The following is a 26470-nucleotide window of genomic DNA, read 5'->3' on the forward strand; positions in this document are numbered from 1 at the left end:
CATTACAGTTTTTCGTTAAGATTTTAGAACTTGGAACAAAATATGGATCGCGAAGATATTATCCACCGTGGAATATTTTTTGTCTAAAGCCTTATTGATTTTCCTTTAAGATAAGAAACTCTTCAGAAAAGTGCTCAACCTAGCATTTAATATCGCAGTCAAATGCGGATCATTCGGATCTCCTTTGTTTTTGTTCTTGTTTTTATTTATTGGTTTAATCATCCCTATTAACCAAATACTAGGCAAAATTCCTGAGTCAAAGACAACATTGACAAGTTTGTAATATATATCAAAGACAATATCTGATGTATTTTTGATATACTCATCAATTATCTTATCTCCTCCGCATGCCTTACTATGCATAGGTTGTTAATACATGTAATGATCTCGTCTCTAGAAATGTAACCGTTTATAAGTTCGTTTTGTACATTTTTTTTCCGATTTTAACAGTGGTAATTCTTGATATGAAATGTTGTATTTCTTAATTTTTTCACAAAGGTGAAAGAAAAGTTGACAATTCTGAATGAAAATTCATCACGTTTGTCGTAAATTGTGGTCAATAGTTTTCCTTTACCATCGATTTCTAAGTGTAGGTCAAGATATGAGACTTACTTTAAAGTGTCTGTAGTATCCTTAATCTCAAGATCTTTGGGTTAGATGTGAGGTATCAAATTCCAGAAATAAGATTGTTTTAAGATAATACGTCATCTAAATAACGGAAACTGAGATTAAAGGATTTAGCTAAATTATATTCTATCTTTCGGATCAGATCAACTATAAGAAATCGAATTCCACCGTCCACAGTTGCAATTTTGTACCATATTCAACTTGAAATACGACCATTGCCTAGAAATTGGTTCGTTCAATGAAATTGACCCCAATCAGAAGTTTACAGAAGTGAACATAAGCACGAATTAATTGACCAATAAATACTTTCTAATTAATATTGGATCGATCTATAGTTGAACTTGTGTAAATGTTTCTTTACGGTAAAGGCCATCTTTTGAAGAAACTCATATCATGTAAGTTTTGCAACCTTTATGATTAAAGAATTCACAATAATGTAATTTGAAAATGTGAAAAAAAAATGACGGCCATTCGGTCAACATGCATGCAATTTCAGTGCAAGAAAAAAAACGATTTTGGGATTAATAAACCAGAAAATGAAAAACAACAACAGAAATAAAAAAGCTGTAAAAAACCAACTGAAACAAAAAAAAATAATAACAAAAACAACAAACAGCACCAGTGGATCTCACTTTTTATTTTTTTAGTTTTATCTTCAACCCATATAATTTTGTCCAACTGCGGTAAAGTTTTGTCACATCTCCTATGCTGATGTTAAGGAATGTTCATCGACTGTAATTATGCTAGTATATTCTGTTTGTATTTTGGTGAAAGAACGCATTACAATAGTGTAGTTTGCTCATAGCTGTTTGATGTAGAAATTCGGAAAAAAATAGAGATATGGTGTATTATCGTATTCAAAGAAAACACGCCATATCAGTCAATGAGGTTATGGGTATATCCATAGAACATTTATGTAACGACTTTAATCAATGGATAACACAACCTTGTCCAAGTTGCATTCGTTTATAAAAAAAAGTATATATATATATCTATATATATATATATATATTAGTTGCATTTTATTTCAAAGTAAATGGGGTTAGGGGTGGAACTTAATACTCTAATAGATAGAATATTACTACAAGGAGAGAGGTTACCAATGAAAAATTCACTGAAATATCTTTTATATTTTAGCTAAATGTAGTTGAAGCAAATTGAATTCGAAGAAATTTAAGTGTTTAAGTAGAATCGTTTATGAATGTCAACCTGATTTGGGTATCATATGATGAAGACAGCCACAGATTAAAAATAAGATGTTAAGACGTAATATATAAACATAACGTTTCGGGTTTTATTTAAAAGTTATAACTTTTGTTATTAAAATCTTGTTTCCTTAATTTTGTCCTGCTAGAAGAGAAAAAATGCCGTTGTGTGTGATTAAATGGTTTCTGCAATTTATGAACACGTTACTTTGTTATAACTGTTTATTATATGTAAGCATATGGGTACTAAGCACACAATTTAATAAAATATAAAATAACGAAACATTTCCCAAAACCTAACATGTATTTACAAAAACAAGTATTAATCTGTCTAATAATCAGGCAGGGGATGATTCTTCATAACTCTAGATAATCAACTGTTCAAACACATTTGTTACCTTCTGAAAAAAAACTCGTCCTTCATTAGTTTACTTAGTGAACTAATTTTCGACTGGTTATAGTGTAAAAATTCTGGCCAGAAATGTCCCTATACTTTTTAACAGTATAGCTTAAGCAAAATTTAAGTGTATATATCCAATGATCAAAATTTATTTGCCCTCTTATTGTTCATAACAGTTTTCATAAGGTCTACTGAAAGATTTCCGATCAAAAAATATTTTGGATTAAATTATGAGTGAATATTATAAGATTCCCCTGGTTTAAGACTGAACCAAAGAAGCAAATATCATTTAAAATATAAAGTAACTATCAACTTGAATGGTTATACATCAACTCAAAGACAAAATAACAACATTGGCTTACAAACACAGTGTTAGATATAAGTATTGTTCAATCAAACAATTGTAGACCATTAATCTTCTTCCAAACAAAATGTAATCTGAGTCTTAATTGATAAAATCTATGATAAACACCAACAAAAAATCCATCACATCTTAAGATGCTAACAATTTCTATAAAGCCTACTGAATGATTTCCTATCAAATGATTTTTGGAATTAAAATATATGTGTGAATCACTCATCATAAGATTGTTTTAACGCTTGGACGCTTACCTTACCGGTGCACCTGGTCCATGCTCCCAGTTTTTAGTGCAGTCCGAGTTTACTTTTGTTACTTTATATGTATGATTTTAGTTACTTTATGTTCTTTGTTATGAATGTCTGTTTTCCATGTCTGGTCCTTGTCCCTGGATAACATTCTGTTGATTACCGCTATAATCTTGGTTCCCTTGATTACCTACTGAATGATTTCCTATCAAAAGATTTTGGAATTAAGATATCTGTGTGAATCACTCATCATAAAAGATTTCAAAATTATATTCAAGAATCATATAACATTAAGATATAAATTTGTAGCTATGAACTAAAATAAAGACATGGAAATGGTAAATATTATTGAATATGGTCACTATGATGATCTGACGAAGCAAATTCAGCAAAATATATGGTTATAATGTATGAAAAACAAAATCAGCTAAAATACATGTACATCCACAAATTGTTAGAAATAAACATTATCCAATCAAACAAAATGTTGTCAATCCATGTAGCCATTATCTCCTAGAAAGAAAAATAATGTAATAAAATCAAGTATTTTTTTTTTCATTGTAGTTTAACATTTTGGCTTTATTTTGCACTAAGGTTTCCTACCTCTAGCTATTAATAGTTTATCTGATAACATATTTTCGTTGGCAAAGTAAGCAAACCTTTTACACAATATTGTGGAAAATTCATTCTGATTTAACAAAGTTTAATGTCAGGGCCGAATGTGAAATAAATCGAACATAACACTTTCACACACACACACACACACACACACACACACACACACACACACAGAGTCTTTAATAAGTCGTTTCTTCTGAATGGTTATGTAGTCTTACGGGAGAATACATTAACGAAAATATATTTGATTCAATCATCCATATTTCCCATTATGGTTTCTCTGCTTCAACTTTCAGATATTGTCTTTATAGTTTGTAGTATATAATCACACTCAATATACAGTATGACAGTTATATATCAGTCAGTTTTATTCCTATTTCAACTATTCAGTTTCGGTTTGCTTCTGGAAGAAACTCCTCTAACAAAAATGTCAATCCTCCTTTGTCTACTCTGTCAACTGCTTTCATTAATCTAAAGATCGTTGGGACAACACTTGAATTGTTCTTCCATTTCTTCAAAATGTCACGCGTCTGATCAAACATGTCTCTCCGGTATCTGTTCAATGTTTCCTCTATCGTAGGCATTTTAAGACCAAGTTCAATGCCTAGATGAACAGTGCAATTCCCCATGTTGTGGGCAAGTTCATCTAATACTGCATCTTCGGGAACAGACTGGAGTTCTATCCTTGCAATATCTATTAATAGATAAATACAAAAGCCTAGATCTCATGATTTCACGTTTCAAATTAAAAGTTTGAATAAGTACATTTAACACATTAATGTATGGCATCAAACATAATCAATATTGATAATACGACGAAGCCGTTCTAATATGCAAATTACCTTCCATGTTTAATAAACTATATATTATGTGTCCATTATGTACCTTCTGTATATTTATTAAAATGGCTAATTGCATTTAGGTATTGAAATCGTGCTATGCGTCCACATTGCACATTCATAATGGAAGCAAAACGTATTCAGATCAGTTTTGCACATTTGGACACAAGTGTTTCGGGACAGCACCGGATATTGACAGAATATTTCATTATCATTACATGACGTCAAAAATACGATCTTGGGTTCTTTGGTGAATAAAATACTTAAGAGCCAGACCTGCATTTCCTTCTCCGTTTAATAAACAAATAATCAAGACTTAGTGTCCGACAAAAGACCCCCTATACTCCAAGCCAACCTTCATTGATGTAAACACATTATATTGTTATATAATTTCTAGATTTGCAGTAATTTCGATATATTTTGGGGTAAATTAGTATATTACTATTCTACCACTTTTATATTCATAGGTTATATACGACAGAGAAGAATCATGCGTGTAATAGGTGTAAACTACCTTAAATGTAGTAATTACCCTCTAGACGAGAACAACTCCTAAAAATCTGAAATAAAAATATATAATAGTCTAAGAGCGATGTCCATATAGAACAATAAACAAACATTTTGGTTAAAAAAAAAAAACAGCTCTAATTAATAATTTATAATTTAATCCGACTGTTTTAACACGCTCAAGGAAATTGTAACTAATTTCTATTCATTTTGTTAAGTCTTCGATATTATTTGATATTTTAGCATGATTTACTGTAGAGTGTGAGTGTTTAAAGCAAACAACGAGTGTATAATAATGAATGTCAAATTAATTTCCCTTATTTTCATTTAGCTAGTCTTGATAAAAAACAAACATACCTGACAAAGATGGTGCTCCTTGTCACCTATAGCTAATAAAGCAGTTTGAATATCCCCTAAGCATGGTTCCTTTCCTGGTTTGGTAACCCTGTCACGCCACATTTTCAAGGCCATAAACATTAGTAGAGGAGGACTTGAATACTCATACTGAAGATTATCAAGATCTTTCCACATCAGGCCAAGGTTTATCATCAAATCTCTGAACGATGACATCCCCAACTGGTTAGAAAGTCGGATTAACAAAACATTGTCACATCGTTGTCGCAAGGTTTGTTCGTCGAGACCTAAAAAATTATAACTGTCAAATATTGGCAAAGTCTTCAGCGACTTATAATTTTTTTTAACGATAGATTTTCTTTAAATAACTTTCTTGGGCTGTTTGGTATATATTGGTTAATCGATGGCAGAAGTTCAGCACCGTTAGTTATAGATTCCAAACTTACTATCGGAAATAACCGAAAGCAATATTATGTTACTATATGTATAAGTAGATTTGTCACAAAGAGTACTCCTCACACAATGGCATTTTTCAAAACAGTGGATAATGAAATATTGTTACCGTCAGTGGGTCGGAAATTTTAGATATACATGTAGTGCCATTATCGTTATGAGACGACAACACATAATGAAATATGAAATCCTGCAGGGTTATTCAAAGTCTAAAAAATTGTAAAAATTGACAAGTACTATGGCTGGGCGTAGAAATCTGGTTAAGTTATATAGTCACCAAAAGAAGGTTAAAGAAATTTTCAATCTATCTATAGTGGCAAAAATTGCAATACACAATACCTAATGGATGTTGTGATGTCGTTAAAAACCACTGGAAACTATTCCGTAGCATCAATAATGAAACCACTCAGGTGTGTCAAAACGAAGAACATCACAAGAACACAGGAAATATCTACATACACTATGTAACGAACGAAATAGTATAGATTACACAAAAGATACAAAAAAGAGTAATCAAGGGAACCTAGGTTAAAGCGTAATCAAAAGAATGTAATCCAGGGCCAAGGACCAGACATGGAAAATAGACATGTACAACAAAGAACAAAAAGTAACTAAAATTATACATGCAAAGCAATAAAAAAAAGATTTTAACTGAGAATTGGGAATAGAAGAATAAAGTGTTGAAAATCATAGGTTTTAATGCTATCATATTCAGATAATAGTCTGATTGTCTCCAAAACATCTTTAAAATTTCTCAGGATCCACATTGAGTTATTACCAATACGGGAGTAACAAGTGTTGTGGTAGGAATGCAGACCCTCTTTGACAGTTTTGAGTATAGAAGTTAATAAAAGTTTGGAAAGAGGTTTGGTGGTACATTTTGCAGATCCAGCTATGAAACGTTGTTTGTATGGATTCCTGTGGAGTTTAGGAATCCAGGACATAGACGGTAAATAACAATCATCGTCCTTGGTAGAGAGACCAAAAGAGGATAGCACAGATTTATTGTTTTCCACAATGTCTTCTTTGGATTGTGTGGTAGCAGTATAGGTCTTATAACTGCTATTATTTTCTACGTCTACCTCTGAAAACAAAGATTGGATGTAAAAAGTTTTGCAGACAAAAACAATGTTGTTTTGGGCTTTGTCTGCTGGTACAACAACATATTAGTCATGTGTAGTAGACAATGTTTTTGTTACATCGGGGTCTTTGAAAACTGATGTAGCCTTGGCACACATTGACCTACTTCAATCTTTCATTCGTTTCAAAATTAAAGACCTCACGGACTTTAACCACTCGGACAGAGAATCAATGTCTTCTTGTTCTCGTTTTATCAAATTTCTTGCATAGTCCTCGACCGCATCAATAAGAACGTTAAAATTATAATTCCAGTTTATGCAGCGTGGTTCACGGTACTAAGGACCTTTAGAAAGGATATTACGCAGATATTCGTTTTCTATGTTGGTTAAATCTTCTGTTACGACGTGACCAGAAAGACCATATTTGAATGGAGCGTTTTCGCAAGAAAGGTCGGGTGGTTTAGCCTTGAAGTCCGCAATCTCGAGATTTTGCAATAGCCTTTTATAACTAAACATTTTGGATGCAATGGGTGAAGTATAGGAATATGAAATAGTTGGTATGGATTTGTCTTTGAAATATGAAAACAAGACATAATATACAAAAAAAGGGCATGAACCGGAATTGAAAAATCAATGTATAATGTTCTGATGAGATTGTACTCAGCTTTATTTGAAAGAAGCTAATTATGCATGTAATCTCATTATCCAGGTAAAGACAATGTTTGGCTTGAATGGTAACATGGTAATTAATGTAAAAAATATAATTGATCACGGAATTATGGTTACAATTATTAATACACGCTTATATTTGATATCCCGTACCGTTAGATGATTCCGGTTCTTATACTTAAGCGGTTGTGTATGGGAGATCCCATCAGGGGATTTCACATTCAAAATTTAAAACAATTTGAGATCACAAACTCATGTTAAGAAATGGATGACGTTTTGTAATTTACTGAAGTAACATAAATGAAATAAATCACATAGAAAGCACTTCAAAGAAAAAGATATAAAGGGAAATTCCCCTCATTATGATCTGCTCATAATTCAGTTGATTTGTGAAGAAATTTTTAACATTTATCCCCAGTCACAAACCTTTGCTACAAATAATTTCCTAACTTCTTGTTATTCCTGTCGTGAGTTTAACATCACACTGAAACACAATAATTTTTTGGATAAAATTTACCCTGTACCACCCTATCGGTCGCCTTGTTTCTACATGAACAGTCCTTTATTGTATCGTAGGAAATTGTATGAAATTCAATACAGAAAAAAAATTGTTTAGCAGGATAATTCAACTCACCCGTGCAAACAGGATCACATTTAGTCAAGTTCTGAAATAGATCAAGCCACATTATAATGTAATGATTTGTTTTGTACTTTGCAAATAATTTATTTTTGGGAAAAAAAGACACACAATTGTTTCATTGAATTATGTGTTTTATTGTTCCCAATTATTTTTTTTAGAATTATTGTTCCACCAATAGATATGTGTTTATCCTTAAACGACTGATAAATATCGACGACGATGTTGCATTAACGCATAAATAAATATATTAAGGTAAATTAAAACAAATCGCCAAAAATAATCAGTAATAAGTATATTGAAACGGTATGTTCAAAATATGAATAAAAAAAAAAAAAAAAAAAAAAAAAAAAAAAAAAAAACAAAAAAAAAAAAACACCACTCATACACGCAGTTGAAAAAATAAAACAGAGAAAATATTCGTACGATACAAAAACTAATTACCCTTTCAAACATCCACTTCAATGCTAATGAAGATTCATGGCTACATCCTTGACCACAAATCCATTCAGATTTTTTCCGTGCTTCTTCTATTGAAACAACACATGGTAAACCGTTACAAACTTCACCAATCTTGACATCATAATATTCAGATACTGAAAAAATCTTTTTTTGTCCACCCATACTGCTGTTATAAAAATGTAGAGCGTAATTCAATGTGCTGGTGAGACATTCTTGAATACTTGCTGCGACATCTAGTGATATCTTGGACTTTGACGTTGTGTTGGTCAAGTATACTCTGACTTCGTTTTCTTGTACTTTAACTATCATGTCGTTTTCAGAATCTACATTCAAAACTGCGGCAAACTGAAAAAGGAACGTTCTGTCACCTTCTTTTTTCAACGGCCAAATGCTTGCTACTGCACCGATCAACTTGTAGGCAAGTGCAGCAGGGATGACTGTTTTTTTCAGTGTAAAAACAAGTGAAATGGAGCGTTCTCTAAAAGATTTGTCCTCTATAAGTGAGAAGGGCAGTTCATTCTTTATGATACACGGGACTAAGAAAACGTTGAAATTCTCTGTTGCTCCATCATCTCTGTACTGACGAGGTACAATGAGAACATCAAGATATACTAACAACTTGATTACAAAATCTCCCTCGTCAGTGGTTGTAATCGGCACGGACTTTTGGCTCCATATTTTCTGTAACTCCATTTTTGATATTTTACCTGTTTTGGACATCGCATTCAAAATGTTTCGAATGTTTATTTCCTCCTTTGTTGATGATTGGAACAAGGATTTATTTTTGTCAAATCTATCTTGCTTTGGCCAAAATATTTCATCGGTGATGAATGATCTTAGAATGTTGACAAATGCTGGAGGATAGAGAACAACGAATTGATCTAGGTCTGGTTGGTTAAAATACATAATTTTGCCAGCCGAGTGCTGAAACTGTAAGAATTCATCAAATTGCTCCTCTGTGAGAGATAAATCACCGTTAGCATCATTGATTTCTCTGAGCCGATCTTTTTTTACTAAAGGATTGTTATTCTTCTTCATTTCAGCTAATTGCATCTCTAGTGGCACCCATCGGACTGGTTTACGTTTACTCCAAGAAGGTTGGGCAAAAGCAATCTCCACCAGACGCTGTTGTAGTAGCATGATTTCGAAATCATATGGATTTCTTGCATTAATGAAATAAATAGTGTCCAGAACAAAATGATCTTTCATGTCATGGTTACCAAAGAATTCCTTGAGCTGAATCAGAAACTCTCTTTTCTTCAATTCAAGATCATCCTGGAATTAAGTGAAAATTTTAAAACCAGACAATTTATCCGAAAACAAAATAGGACAAAGCTGAACGAATTAATGAAAGTATGCATAACATAAGTGTCATATTTGTTTGAATTATAAACACAATCATATATAACTGTAGTTAAAAATAGCGTTAACCATGTCTTATATGTTCTAAATTATCCAAAATTAAAACCATTCGTATTAGGTATACTTGACCTTATAACTTTATAACCACGTTAACAACCCTGTATTCTTAAAAATAGATTTGATAAACATACTTATTTGTGGATGACCAATTTCCTGTATATATGATAATCATCATAAATTACGTAAAAAGTAGGAGCCTATATGAATATTATAATAGAAGTTGTCCACGCATGTCAAAACCTCAAACAAAATTTCATTTCGTATTCAGAAACAATTAAATATCCCTTTACGAGTCTTAGTTTCCATTCGGTTGTACATATGTAAACACGGGACATGCACATAATATAGATATAATATAGAATTAATCCTTCTTAATTTCGTGAGTTTTTAATCGGAGCTAAATGTGTGTTTTTTTTTCAATAAGTAGGTCTATATACAGAAAGGACAATTTCTTACTAACAACATTACAGTACATGTAGACCAACAAATAACCTAATGATCAGATGGGCTTAAATCTATTAGCACTGTTCGAATAATGTATTGATTAGTTATAGGAATTTTAGGATTAGTAAATGATTTTCAGATTGACAATAATCGAGCAGAATATATTCTTATTATGTTTGAATGCAAACAAATGACAATTTTTCATAACCGTAACTAACAGGATTGTGAATTCAAACTTAGATATGTGATATGCTACAAACCACTGTGTAGTGATCACTATGCGTTGCAGCAAACAATATCATCGGCAGGTTGCCTTCTCCCCCTATACAGTACGTCAAAATAGAGTTTACCCAATGCTTGACGATATCTACAATTAGGAGAAAACTTAGCTGACAACAAATGCATTACAAAATAAATGGGTTAAAAGTACCAACTATTTCAGATCTATTTATTTTTATTTCTTCAAACCCACTTTGTATCGCTTGGATATGTATGTAAGTTTTATCAAGGGAACTAAACTTCTAATTAATGTGAAAAAGTTAAGTACAATGAAAACCTAGTGAACATTTGTATCATGGTATTCTGAGCTAAGATATATTTAAAATAATAATAATAATGATAAAATAAACAAAGATAAAATGCTCTTTTAAAATGTTTTAAATGATAAAAGCATCAATCTGAAGCAATTTGTGACCATGGATCAAACATTTACCAACAACATGTTCCTTGATAAAATCTGTAGTTGGAGTTGTTACAACAAGTCCTGACATATATAGATTGGGATATCTTCCGACAATAAGGTAAATAATCAATACAAACAAGGATTATTCAAAACATTAAAATTACAATGTTGTCATGCATGTGAAACTCCAGTGAGTTGAATAATTTTGGAATGTAGTCATTCTAATCGGGTAAGTTACTGTATTCAATCATTTTCCATTGTAGACTAGTAAACAAACAATAAACAGTTGGGTCATCGAATATTCCTACGCTGTGGCTTGTATGTCAAGCGATAAATACAAAATATCTCACGCTAAACATACCTTCATTTGTCATTTTCATACCAGGGTACTCTGGTAAGTAGTCCAAAAATCCGTATCTACCATCAAACATGACCACAAAGGCTCCATTCTGTCGAATAAACAGCTGATGTGTCATGTCAAATGACCTTTGACCACCGAAGTCAACCAAATCTGATGGAGCTATATGTATCTTGTATCTACCTTCTTTGACACCCTGCAGGAAAGTTTCGCTGAGTTTGTAGCACTGTTGTTCTGAGATAGATTTTTCTCTTACTTTGGCAATAGAAGGTACAGTAGCTGTTGTAGATTTTCGATATGGATCATGCCGGTGCCTTGTACGTTCATCATCGTTATCTGTATTTGCCCCCGATTGTTTTACTTTAGGATTACCACGTAAAACCTTTGAGAAGATATTCATTTCTGTAAAGCAAATACAACTTCTCATTTATATCGATTAGATAGTTATGATGAATGTGCAACACACCATATGTACAAATGAATCATTACCCACCGTATGATTAAAGTGGACGACATTGCCAATGCTTTGCAAATTACTACTGTAATAAGACATTGTGGTAAAATTAAATTATCACCCCGCCTTTATTTGAGCAGTAAAATTTCACATACCGTATATTAACAAGTGATATACGGTAACTGCACGTCAAAAGAAATACTATGCTTTGAAATTACCAGGATGTCGCTCGCGTCCAATAAAAAGACTGTTGTTTGTCTTGTTTATATTGTTATATCAGTTTTATGTCGAGGTAATACACTATTGTTGTCTATAATGCGATATTCCATCAAAAATATCGAATATCTGGGTTTTTGATCTTTGGTACCTTCTGCCTACAAGATCACCGTAAGTCATCAGAATATCCAATTGTGATATAAAATAATAGAAAATATGTAATAAAATAAATAAATAGAATAAGCATCATAAGAGGGAAGGAATATGTCAGCAAGTAAAGGAACCCAATTTGTTCCCATTGGAATGCCTACCGTTGTTGAAAAACACGTCCACCACACTGGACAAATATGTTATCGAGTAAAAATTCCAGCATTTTGTAAACATCTTCCTCTGTATATTTGGAAGATGATTTGGAATCATTTCTTACAAAGTATGAGGAATCTCTATAAAGAACTATATATTTATATCTAGGTGCGCCATCTTTTTTGGATAAACAACGATGTATAATGTTTTAAGTCGAGATTTTAACTGAGTATGGGGAATAGATGTATACAGTGTTGAAAAATCTTAGGTTTTAATGCTATCGTATTCAGATAATAGCCTTGAACAGATTGTTTCCAAAAGATCTTCAGAATTTTGCATTGAATTGATACTACTACGGGAGTAACAAGTGTGGTAGGACTGCAAACAGTTGTGAGTATAGAAGTTAAAAGTTTGGAAAGGGGTTTGGTGGAACATTTTATAGATCCAGCTATGGAACGTTGTTTGTATGGATTCCTGTGGAGTTTAAGAATCCAGTACATAGACGGTAAATCACAATCATCGTTATTGGTAGAGAGGCCGAAAGAGGATAGCACAGATTTATGGTTTTCCACAATCTCTTCTATGAATTATGTGGTAGCAGTATAGGTCTTACCACTGCTATTATTTTCCACGTCTACCTCTAATTATAAACATTGGATGCAAAACGTTTCACAGACAAAAACAAAGTTGTTTGAAAACTGATGACGCCTTGGCATTCATTGACCCAATTAAAACGTTCATTTGTTTGAAAATTAAAGACCGCACGGCATTTAACTTTTAGAAGAAAGTCTCACGATAGTAACAATCAAATCATACTAAATATCGCAGAAATGTATCATTGAATACGATATGTATTGACATGCGCGTAGAAAATGCCCAATATGTAATACCAATAACAGGAGATATTGCGCCTACATGCACATACCAGTTTAGAAATAAATAAAACTTGGATCCAGATAATATCAATTACAGACAACATAACTCCGCACTTTAATTTCCTGATAAAATGATTTCAAATCTTCTCCTATTTGGATTATATGAGTATTACGTTGAAATGTTTACCAAAGTTGAAAACCTTTTTGATACAGAAAAAACACTTAAAATTAACAACCGAAATTACACAGTTATTTCTTTGAAAACTTTTGAAAATTGCTGATGCCCTGAGTATATACTTAGAGCATTAAATACCAGCTTCCTCACTTTGCACTTAACTCAACAAATGCTCGTAATGAACAATAGACCATTACTTTCTTGAGCTATGCAACATATCAGATATATAATTGTTATTTATGACTGCAGAAGACGGATTGATTTAAGACTTTAAGTATTTTTTTTCTGAATCATGTAATTAATTTGCTATAGTTCATTTCATTGGTTTTGACTTAATGTAAAATATGTAAGTTACTTATTTAATATTTTTAGATAATTACTGGAGATACTGGGCCTAAATACATGATCCAGTTAAAAAAATAAACTTCGACTCAGTTTATTTTCTGCAGGAAAACAGGGACACGCTAAAGTTGGTATTTACTGTTGTTGTCAATCGTGTGGCTTTCGAAGGGTAGAAAGTCATGGCCTAAAGTTTCGTTAAACCCACGTATTACTATGTTACTATGAAACCACTTTTATTCGTACATTCGTAGTTTTCAATTTGTGTGGTTTTGGTGAACCAAATAACCATGAAAATTGATACCCTACGAACAATTATACTTTCACAGTAGTATACAGGAAATCAGTGTCCTTTTCGGCTTTTCAATTTTATTGAAAAAAAATCGGCAGGTGAATGGATATCTGAATGGGGAACAAGTGGTATCTTAATAAAAAAAAAGAAGCGCAGTTGCATCATTTCGCTGGCCCATTATATAAAAAAAATTGTTAACTAAAGTTTGTTTTGTAATTCAAGAGTTCCTTAATAGGAATTTTATTTTAAGAAAATCACCCTTACAAATCAGAGAGTAATTTTTTGGAAACATACAGTAAATTAAGAAAATATTGCGCACATTATTATTACTATGATTATTATTATTATTATTTTTTTTTTGAGATTATGTCAATTTAATAAAAAATGTGATTCTGATTTCCCCAATTTTGAGAAAAACGTAATCATAGTTATGTTAAAATAAATTCATAATATGGGGTAGGCATCAAGATTGAAGTCATCACTACAGAAGTTTTATGGTCGTCATCATGAACTCGTGGATCGTGATGGTGTATCGATCTACACCTTGAAAACTGATTTATTCAACGGGTCATCGTTTGTCTACCCCGGACTTGACTTTTTATGAGCAACTCGGCGGGTGTTTCTAGAAAAGCAGAGGACGCAAACCTTGATGAAATGTGGCGAGTGGTACACCAGATAGTAGTGCCACGGGTCACGGAACACGGTATAAGACAATTTAAGTCAAGTGCCTACCATCCAGAGTCTCAGGGAGCACTGGAACGTTTTCACAGACATTTAGGACCATGATAAAGCGATTTTGTATTCAGTTTGAAAGAGATTGGGATGAAAATGTTTATTTTTTGCTCTTTGCTGTTCAGGTATATCTTGGTTTCAGTCCTTTTGAATTAGTTTTTGGACATCCACTCAGGGGACCTTTAAAACAAGTAAAAGAAGAATGGCCGAGTGAACACACTGACTAAAATCTTTTAGATTATGTGTCTAGATTGAAAGAAAGATTGTTTAATGATTTACAACTAGCTCGGAATAACTTAAAAAAAAACATCACAATTCAAAATGAAAAAGTGGTATGATAAAGATGCAAGGAACAGAGTTTTTAAACTTGGTGATAAGGTACTTGTATTTTTAGCCAATTCCTGGTCATCCATTACAAGTTATGTACTGTGGACCATATGAAATAGATAGTAAGATCAATGATCTAAATAATGTTGTCAAAACAAAAGGTCGGCGTACAAATACTACTGTGTGTCATGTTAATATGTTAAAAGAGTATTTTGAACGCTCTGACAACTGTTAAAAAATTTCCACTTTAGCCACAATTGTACCTCATATTAGTTTGAAGAGTTCGAACACAATGTAAAATTGAACAATTCAGACATTTTGACCAATTTAGATTCAAAATTAATAAATCTGAATTTTTATCAAAGAAAAAATTAAAACTTGTTAAAAGGTTATTGGCAAATTCCATTGACAATACATGAAATACATGATCCAGTTAAAAAATAAACTTCGACTCAGTTTATTTTCTGCAGGAAAACAGGGGAACGCTAAAGTTGGTATTTAGTGTTGTTGTCAATCGTGTGGCTTTCGAAGGGTAGAAAGGCATGGCCTAAAGTTTCGTTAAACCCACGTATTACTATGTTACTATGTTACTATGAAACCACTTTTATTCGTACATTCGTAGTTTCCATTTTTTGTGGTTTTGGTGAACCAAATTTGGTGGTTCGCCAAACACACAATAACCATGAAAATTGATATCCTACGAACAATTATACTTTCACAGTAGTATACAGGAAATCAGTGTCCTTTTCGCCTTTTCAATTTTATTGAAAAAAAATCGGCAGGTGAATGGATATCTGAATGGGGAACAAGTGGTATTTTAATAAAAAAAAGAAGCGCAGTTGCATCATTTCGCTGGCCCATTATATAAAAAAAAAATGTTAACCAAAGTTGGTTTTGTAATTCAAGAGTTCATTAATAGGAATTTTATCTTCAGAAAATCACCCTTACAAATCAGAGAGTAATTTTTGGAAACATAATGTAAATTAAGAAAATATTGCGCACTTTATCATTACTATGATTATTAATATTATTGTTTGAGATTATGTCATTTTAATAAAAAATGTGATTCTGATTTTCGCAATTTTGATAAAAACGTAATCATAGTTATGTTAAAATAAATTCATAATATGGGATAGGCATCAAGATTGAAGTCATCACTACAGAAGTTTTATGGTCGTCATCATGAACTCGTGGATCGTTATGGTGTATCGATCGACACCATGAAAACTGATTTATTCATAGTTTTCCTTTCCTCGTTTGTCTACCCCGGACTTGACTTTTTATGAGCAACTCGGCGGGTGTTTCTAGAAAAGCAGAGGACGCAAACCTTGATGAAATGTGGCGAGTGGTACACCAGATAGTAGTGCCACGGGTCTAGAGGTACGATGTAATAAAGCTTGCCCATGACACCCCTATGGAAGGTCATCATGGCGTAAAGAAGACTGGTTTGAAAATCTTGCAACATTTTACTGGAAAGGACTTAACAAAGAAGTTGCATCATTTTGCAAGTCTTGTCATGAATGTCAGATAGTTGGTAAACCTAACCACGACATTCCGACTGCACCACTTATGCCAATTTCAGTTTTTGAAGAAACGTTTAGTCGAGTTAGCATTGACTTTGTTCGGCCACTTCCAAAGATTATATCTGGTAATTTATATTTACTTACCATAATATGTGCCTGGACACATTTACCAGAAGCCGTTCCAATGAGGAACATCAAGATCCAAGCAATACTGATGGTTTTGGTTAAGGTTTTTACCTTATTTGGATTACCAAAGTCTATTCAGTCAGATCAGGGTTCAAATGTTATGTCCAAATTGGTCCAACAAGTTGTGCATAAACACGGTATAAGACAATTTAAGTCAAGTGCCTACCATCCCGAGTCTCAGGGAGTACTGGAACGTTTTCACAGACATTTAGGATTTAGGCGATTTTGTCTTCAGTTTGAAAGAGATTGGGATGAAGGTGTTCATTTTTTGCTCTTTGCTGTTCAAGTATATATTGGTTTCAGTCCTTTTGAATTAGGTTTTGGACATTCAGTCAGGAGACAAGTAAAAGAAGAATGGCCGAGTGAACATACTGACTTAAATCTTTTAGATTGTGTGTCTAGATTTAAAGAAAGATTGTTTAATGATTTACAACTAGCTCGGAATAACTTAAACAAATTCACAACTTAAAATGAAAAAGTGGTATGATAAAGATGCAAGGAACATAGTTTTTAAACTTGGTAATAAGTTACTTGTATTTTTAGCCAATTCCTGGTCATCCATTACAAGTTATGAACTGTGGACCATATGAAATAGATAGTAAGATCAATGATCTAAATAATGTTGTCAAAACAAAAGGTCGGCGTACAAATACTAGTGTGTGTCATGTTAATATGTTGAAAGAGTATTTTGAACGCTCTGACAACTGTAACAAATTTCCACTTTAGCCACAATTGTACCTCATATTAGTTTGAAGAGTTCGAACACAATGTAAAATTGAACAATTCAGTTTGTTTGTTTGGGTTTAACGTCCGAGCAGCAATATTGCAGCTATATCCAGACAAGAACAATTCAGACATTTTGACCAATTTAGATTCAAAATTAGTAAATCTGAATTTTGATCAAAGAGAAGAAATTAAAACTTGTTAAAAGGTTATTGGCAAGTTCCATTGACAAAGAGAACTTGTGAGGTATCTGCTATTGTTATACCAGATAGCTTGTTTCAATATAAAGTTATGCCTTTTGGAATGAAAAAGACACCAGCAACATTTCAGAGAATGATTAATAAGTTATAAAAGATCTGGATTATTTTTATGCTTACATTGATGATAAAATTGTATGTAGTGATAGCTGGTCGGAACGCATGAAACATTTAGAGGGTACCTTTGATAAATTACATCTACCAAATACTAATTTTACTGTTATTCTTGGAAAAATGAATAAAGCTACAGTTGACTATTGAGGACATACTGTATATCAATGGTATATTTACTCCATAATGGCTAAGGTGGAAGCAATTGTTCCGTACTCCTACCAACAGAAAACAACTTATGAGATATTTTGGTTTGATTGGTTTTTCGGAAAATTTTGTTCAAATTTCGCTATTGCTGTTGAACCTTTAATACAACTTCTGGATTGACAAATGTTAGATAGCTTTTGAAAATAGCAAGTCACTTTTAATTAGTTGTCCAGTTTTAAACACTCTTGATTATGAAACAAAAACTATCAAACTTGCTGCCGATGCCAGTGATGTTGGAGTAGGAGTTGTGCTGTGCCAGTAGACCCCTGATCTAGTTAACACACCAAGAGCAAATTTTTCTAAGAAATTTGATAAACATCAGAAAAAATATTCTTCTATTGAAAAAAGCTTTACAGTATTTTGATGTCTATTTTAGTTTCACTAGACATTTAATTTTGTTTTCACAGATCATAATCCTCTAAAATTCCTAAATAGGTTGAAAAATAATTTATTTGTTTGAAAATTTCAATAAAACAAAAAAAAAGATAATAGATATTCATTTATTAACAGAAAACGTCTTGAATTCGGTAAAATAATTTTAAGACGAATATCTTTTGCATGATTAATAAAAACATGGATTTATCAATTACAATATAAAATTAATGATAAAACAAATATACTAATAATAATAATAATAATAATAATAATAATAATAATAATTCATACTTAAGTATATACTCCTATTTACCTTCATTTAATGGGAACATTTTCCTTGAAAGCAAGTCAATTTCGTTTTGGCCGAAGTGAATTACCAGGCCATCAGCCGAATGCAATACCATTGGAATATCGTGCCCAATAAATGTACTGGCTAGTGTGCTCAATAATGTACACATTTGAGCTTTCGTGTGTTCCATTAGATGTGTATCAGTTTTCCGTTGATTTCAAGATTGTTTGGGTCGATTAAATATACGTAAGCCTAAATCTATTATGAAATTATGAAATCAACATTTCTACCATATAGAATAGGGACATTTTTAAATGGATGTTTGCAACTTTATCCTTCACATATGTACAAATCCTTTTTCATTTAAGTTATTGCTTACTTCAACAAAGTTTATGATACCCTAGCACTCCATATAAGAATGATGCAAAATATGATTTATATGTGGGAAGCCTACATGTTTTGATTTCTTTTCTTTAAATTGTTATAGTAAACAGAAATTTTGTTTTTCATATAGCCCTTGTTCTTAGGAAATAAATATTATAGAAAGTGCATTGTGTAATTCAAAATTAAGGGAGTAAAACTCTTTAAATGACACAAACATACAATATTAACTGTTGGATTTCCAATGTGGATTATCCTTTATGAGCAAACATATAGGAACGAATAATCATACATTTCATAATATAGACCTATAGAGCAATTTCATAACCAAAAAAAAAAAAAAAAAAAAAAAAAAGATTTGTTGTCTGTTTCGGATGTATCACATTTTACAGCATTTGCATGATTCTTACGAAGACTACTACTTAATAAGTATTGAAACTGTTCATGGTAGAAATATAACAAAATTTATTTTTTAGACAAACAATTTATATCAATTTGAACCATGATAACATTTATACATAAATGATACAAAATTAAAAGATCATATTAACGTATATACTCCTATTTACCTTCATTTAGTGGGACCATTTTCTTTGAAATCAAGTCAATCCCGTTTTGACCGAAGTGAATTACCAGGCCATCGGTCGAATGCCATTCCTTTGGAATATCGTGCCCAATAAATACACTAGCCAGTGTCGATTTGCCAACATTACAGGCACCAGTAAGGTATACAGTGTTGTCGTAGGATTCATAGGTGCCTTCTGATACTAAATCGTCTGTAACATGAAATATATATATCATCAAAAAGTTTTGTAAGTTGAGTTAACAAATCATTACAATACTAGAAAAAAAAATGCAGTTATGTTAGTCATTATCAATGTAAATATTTTTTTACTCAATGGATATTGATTTCATTACGTTGAAAAAAAACTTGGCCGCATGCAAATATATTATATGTTCTTTCATATTTTTATTGCCATCAAAATATGTTTCCATAGCGAGAATGGCAAAATCCTAATACCTTATGTCGCTGTTTAAGACAACTATTAGAAAGCATTGGGGACTGTTTTTTATAGCTAAATGGTTAAAGGGTTTTTGAATGTTTTGCTAGATTATCGTAACAAACCTGGTGGAAAGGATACACTTTCGAAATGATATGAAGCGACATGACTCTAATTTAAATATATCATACTTAATATAGGATGACCTGTTCGTATCATTTCCAAATTTATAAAGTATAAAAATCAGATAGTATTAAACGTAATGCTATAACACTGATACAATTATTATGGTAACTAATATCATGAGAAGTTACCATACTTTACATTATACTACCTGAAATGTAGAAAGAGAGGAGTATATTTTCGTATGTCAATTTTTTAAAGTGGTTTCCAGACCGAGAAATATTTTATTTTTAGTCATTATGTAGTTTTAAAACAGAATTTCATGTAAAATGTGTTTTCTATATTCGACTTGTTATATATTTTGGCTAAACTGTTTACCCCGAATCAAATGCATGTAAGCAAATATATTAACAATGTTATCAAAATATTCACTATTTAATCAAATGCTCAATCATAGTAAATGCAATGTATTTATAAAAACAGATCGTTATTCAGATATTAAAATATTGCTTTTAGAATGCATCGGATCGATTAACCTGGATAATTTTGTTGTTAATGGGTAAATACGAATCATGAAAACATTATTATAAATAATGTCGCTTCTACAAACAAATCAGTTACAAAACTACAGAATTAATCATCACTGATTGGACTAGGGTTTAAATTAATCTTTTAGCCCCGTGCAGGTCCGGGTGTAAAAAGAATAGGCCTGCAGCAGCGCTAAGCTTGTCGTATAAGGCGACTAAATAGTGCTCAGAAACATAGCCGGGGCTAGGCGCTCTGCCCACAGAGCAACTGGGATGTGTGCCCCAGGTGGTAGAATGGGTACCCCTGGCGTGTTACATGCTGGGGTTGTCAGGCTATAATACGGAAAACCTGACCGCAAACCATAGCGGTGCACCGTGTTGGAAAGATGCCACGTTCCTCGCACGTTAAAGAACCCTGCTGTGGTATTCGGTAGGAGTAGGAATCTTTGCGCTCCGCCACAGGAGGCTAAATTGCCCGACCTTACCCATCCCCCCTTTTTCCAGTGGCAATCAAAATTTGTCGACCCATCCTTTTTTTTTTCATTTAATGTTCATTTTATCATCCATTTCATGTTCATCGTCTGAATATAGATGAAATATTGCTGCTCGGACGTTAAACCCAAACAAACAAACAAACAAATTAATCTTTTACTTATATGTAAATATGTTATGCAAAATACAGGTTGAGTCATTCATAATTTGATTGTTTCGTTGCTTGTCAAAGCCTTTAAGTAGCAGTCTTTATACAAATCAGACAGGGGGTGATTCATGCATGTCAAAACCCTCCAAATTCACTTTGATTTCTTGTTCAGCATCCCTTATAGATCATATAACCAGCCTTAGTTTTCCATTTGGGGGTTGTGCTTTTAAGATTAAATTTATATAAATTGTACATGATATTAGCCCTTTGCAAGAGTTATCGTTCTTGATTTAGTTTGATTTGGTTGATTTAAGTTGGAATTTAAATTGTAATTTTCTCCAAAGCACAGATCTAAATACAGAAAGGACTATTGTCATATGGAAATATAGCATCTGTAGACGAAAAAAGCATCATCTGATCCATGGTTTTTTTTCTATAGCATGAATCACTTTACCATGGGCAGTGTCACAAGTTTATAAGGACTTGTACTTAACTTTTTTGAAGCACTGTATTATTTTATCGTAAAATAAAATCTGGAAGAGTAATTAAGGTAACCAAAGTCATAGCGGTAGTTAAAAGAATGTATTTCAGGGACAATGACCAGACATGGAAATCAGACATACACAACAAAGAACATAAAGTAAATAAAATCGTGCATACAAAGCAACAAGAGCAAATAAGCAACCCGGACTCCACAGAAAACTGGGAGCATGGACCAGGTGCACTGGCAGGGTAAGCATCATCTGCTTTTCTAGAAACATCCGCCGAGTTGTTCACAAAAAAAATCAAGTCGGGGTAGACAAACGAGGAGAGGAGAACTATGAAACGTTGAATAAATCAGTTTTCATGGCGTAGATGGATACATCATAACGATCCATGAGTTCATGATGACGACAATGAAACTTCTATAGTGATGACTTCAATCTTATGGCAAGCTCTGGCATAACGTATAATATGTGATATAAACACTTCATACGCAGTTGGAAAAATAATAAGTAGAAATAATGAAGGGTTAGGTTTTACTTACAATCATGCCACGTAAATGTATGTAATGTCAACATTAGCAATACAGCGGATCACCATGAACGTTTATTTCAAATTTATTTCATAATAAATTTTATCAGAACAGGTGTATACGCATTTAATGATACAATGTTCATTTTTAAATATAAATGTCGTACATATTTTCAACATTTTGGACAGGGATCCACGATTAATTATCTCTTTCATTATTGAATTGACTGTTTGGACGTATTCAGTAGAGATTATGATTTTTAGGTATACACAATTCCGATCCACGTCTTTATAACATAACAAGAGAAGTATTAATATATTTAATTATATATTTGTGAAATTTAATTGTATCCCGCAAAATACTTCTAAAGATTAACGTGATGTCAAATATGGCTGACCTACTATTTCATATTAATGTTTTATCTACAAATATTCGGAAGTTTTTGACAAATTGTGGTAGTAACGATATGTAAAGTGTTATCAATCTATGCATCTACGGTAACAATAAAACATAAACAAAACAAAAAAACAAAAAAAGAAAAAAACAAAAAACAAAAATTGCTCAACATAATTCTTTGTACAAACCTCCTGCATCTCGAACGGCTGCTTCTGCTTCTACGGGTTGATTAAAAAGAAAATGGATTTAATGTAAATATAACTATCTATTATTTCCTAACATGTTATTCTCGATGTTGCCTAGTTTACATGCAGTTATGCTACAATCTGTTGTTTTAAAGGTTGTTTTCTGTTTTTTTTTTAAGAAATAGTAAAATAAGAAAAAGATAAGAACCAACGAAACTGAAGGTTCAATGTATAAAAGGAACAACAAATAAAAGACCTTTAGTATCATGAATTATTCACACGGTTAAAAAATTCTTTTATGTTATACCAGTCATGGTAGTATTTTGTGTATTAAATTACTATAATATAGTGTAGGGCCTATTATAATTGCAACAAGAAAATATAAAAAAAATCATGTTTTACAGTGCGTAGGTTCATGAGTCATGAACAAAAGCAAAGGCGTTGTTTTTCATAAAGTTTCTGACATAATGACAGTGTGTGTATATTTGATAAGTTTCACCTTGTATATCATGGTATCTTTTTTTTAATTTGATATCTTCAGGTCATTATACCATTATAAATAATCTTGTCACAATATTAATGTCGATCTACTATTTTTACGATAATTGTGATACAACATGACTAAGGGTGGATGAATAATTAACGAACAAAAAAGGAAAAAAAGTCAATCTATCAGTAAATGAAAAAAAAAACACAAACAAACAAACAACAACAACAACAAAGTAAGAAGCTTTTGTGAAATTTGTGTTTGTACAAAAGTGAATAATTGAATTGATTCTATTGAATTCCTTTAAATGTTGAACATCTGAGGTATCCGTATTAACTTACTTCGTCTTTTGTCTTTTTGCATCATGAAAAAAAAAGAAAGTCAAGGTTAATCATAAGGTTTTATAAATCATGCCAGTATGTTTGTGTAGATAAGTTTCCCCTTGTGTCTTTGTCCCCTTTGTATCTTCATGTGATTGTGGCATTATAAATAATCTTGGCATAGTGCCAATGTTAATCCACTTCTCTAAAATAACATTGATACAACATATCTAAGCCTGTATGAATAATAAATTAAAATACAAACAAACAAACAAACAGAAAGAAACATCAACAAACCAAACTAAAACAAAACACACACAAGGCAATTACAACCATGATGGACAATAGTTAACATCTATTGTATGATCTCTGTTCGAGGAAGATATTGGTATGCATTGAAAGAGTGAAACCATTTCAATAACGTTAAAAAGAGAAAAACCTGAAAATAGATACGAATATTTTAAGTTTAATTAAGGATCTACACGACCGGCGTCATTGAACAAAAGTTTCATTGTGGTAAGTAAGTATTACTATTAAGCCGCATGGTATATTTTGATTTTATAGCTATTTTCTACATAACCGACAAACATGTTAGGAAAAAAAAACAAAATAAACTCAATTAGTAGAACTCTCTAGAACTTTGTAATTTGTGCTTGTACAAATATGAGAACACTTTTTAAACTCCTTTAAATGTTTGAATGACTATCATTATAATTGCCACTTGACATTACACTTTAACTACACATACAAGTATTTATCGTTTTATTCGTTCTGTTTTTGTGTCATGTTAGAGAAACAGACATGGATAGTCTTTTGTTAATAAGTCCTCGATCGAAAAATACAATAAATAAACAGAAACGAGCACAACAAAAATCATGGCCCCATGGCCCTTCTCAATGTACAGGAATCTGAAATCATGACACTGTGTTTGATCATGCAAGATGAATTTAAAAGCTTGTTTTAACTAGAATATTCAGTATAGTATATTTTCTTAATTATAACAAAATCCTTACAAAATTTAAACTCTAATACATCAATTCAGTGTTGACGGCTTTTTGTGGTGATTTGATCTGTGTGTCGATGAAATGATTTTAGTTCAAAAAATAGGATCTTAATATATTTTGGTAACCTCAGATGTAGACAGTTGCTTAACACTGCAAGGGAAATTGTTTAATTTAATGTTTCTCTGCATTTGTCAAATATTTTTATATGTATTCAGTTAGCAGGAAGCACAGAGATGGCTACGATCTCTTCGAGATGTAGTTATCGATGATTAAATTAGTAGCAAAATAATGAAACTGGATATTAATATTTTATACATTGTGAATTAAGTATTTTTACATAAAAAACTGAAAAAAAATCCTGCATTGATTCTTGTTTCTTTAACATTAATTGTGGAAATATTTTTAAAGGGGGTGGGGGTGAATTAGAGATACAGATGTTAATTTCTTTTAAATAATAAAAGAAGAATTGTGTAGGAGCAATTCTACTTTTTAGTATATATTGTCTGCACTGCTCAGGCCAACCCTTGCAAAAATAGAGTTCATCCCCTTGTCTGTTATGATGCAAAGTTATTTATTTAGTATTGAAAAAGTATTGTGACAATACTTGATATTTTGATTGCTACTATTTACAATAATTTATTATCAGATATTTGTTCAAATCATATAAATAAAGCAAATTAATGTTTTGTTTTTTTTTCATTCAATCATTGATCTTGAATTTTATACATTTTATATTATCAAAGTTATTTTTGCCTTTGAATAACGTTCAAAGACCGATAACATTTGCTACGTGTGTGTAAAACAAAATAAAGACATCCACAGTTGTATTTCCTTTCTCTTTCATGTGATTTATTCAGTTTTCAAGCCTACATAGTTCTCCTGCATAATGCAGAATCTTTGATTTTTCTAAATTTGACTTTGACACACAGCGAATATTTATGCTGGACCTGGCCTAAAAATGGCAGTATGCTGTACTTTCTACCTTCTTTTAGATTAGGTTGGATTTAAGGGGGATTCCACACATATAAATACATATACCATCGAAACATTGTTATCATTCATTTTCATTATACCACTGTTGGTTTACAAAAGCACTCGAACATCTGCGATGATTTCTATGTACAAAATAACTCTACGAAATGTGTGCCTTAAAATTTATGATAAAATTATTCATGTTTAATTTGCATGAACATTTTGAGATATGCAAATAATTGTCAAAAGAATTTTCAAATACATGATGAGATGACTATGAGTTTTGATTTCAAATGACATGTGTCATCTTTGGTAAAGTTAAGGTCTTGCTTTGAATAAGACAATAAAGAACGTTATCTCCTATATTTTTGATAGATCAAACGAAAGTAAACCATGAATTAAATGTAATTCAGAATAGCACCTGATTTGTTTCAGTTTATTAGAGTCATCCAAATTACCCCTAATTTATTTTGGACTTGACTTGATTATGGATCGGATTAGTGCTCGGTTAATTTGGTTACTTCCTTATTTGTTCTTAGTTTACAAAACAAAGAAAATTAAGTAAATTTGTTTTGTCGTTTTTTTTATTTCCTATATTAAAATTCACACCATTGGAATAAACGAATGTTTTAACTGTTATCATTGTCATTGAATGTAAACAATAGGTTTAGCG

General features: G+C 31.9%; 1 protein-coding gene across 1 annotated transcript; it reads right to left on the reverse strand.

Moving 5' to 3' along the window:
* Positions 1-2040: 2040 nt before the first annotated feature.
* Positions 2041-26470, reverse strand: LOC148597317 (uncharacterized). The gene is made up of 10 exons (XM_088563892.1): positions 23843-26470; positions 23018-23047; positions 19697-19903; positions 11366-11764; positions 10583-10689; positions 8439-9731; positions 7992-8022; positions 5160-5443; positions 4828-4855; positions 2041-4150 (listed from the first exon to the last, which is right to left on the reverse strand). The coding sequence occupies exons 1-10, from the start codon at positions 23865-23867 to the stop codon at positions 3843-3845; spliced, it is 2712 nt and encodes a 903-aa protein (XP_088420018.1). The 5' UTR covers positions 23868-26470; the 3' UTR covers positions 2041-3842.

This window comes from Perna viridis, chromosome 15 (genome assembly GCF_037379345.1).
Source record: "Perna viridis isolate PV_CMFRI_1.1 ecotype Kerala chromosome 15, ASM3737934v1, whole genome shotgun sequence".
Lineage (NCBI taxonomy): Eukaryota > Metazoa > Mollusca > Bivalvia > Mytilida > Mytilidae > Perna > Perna viridis.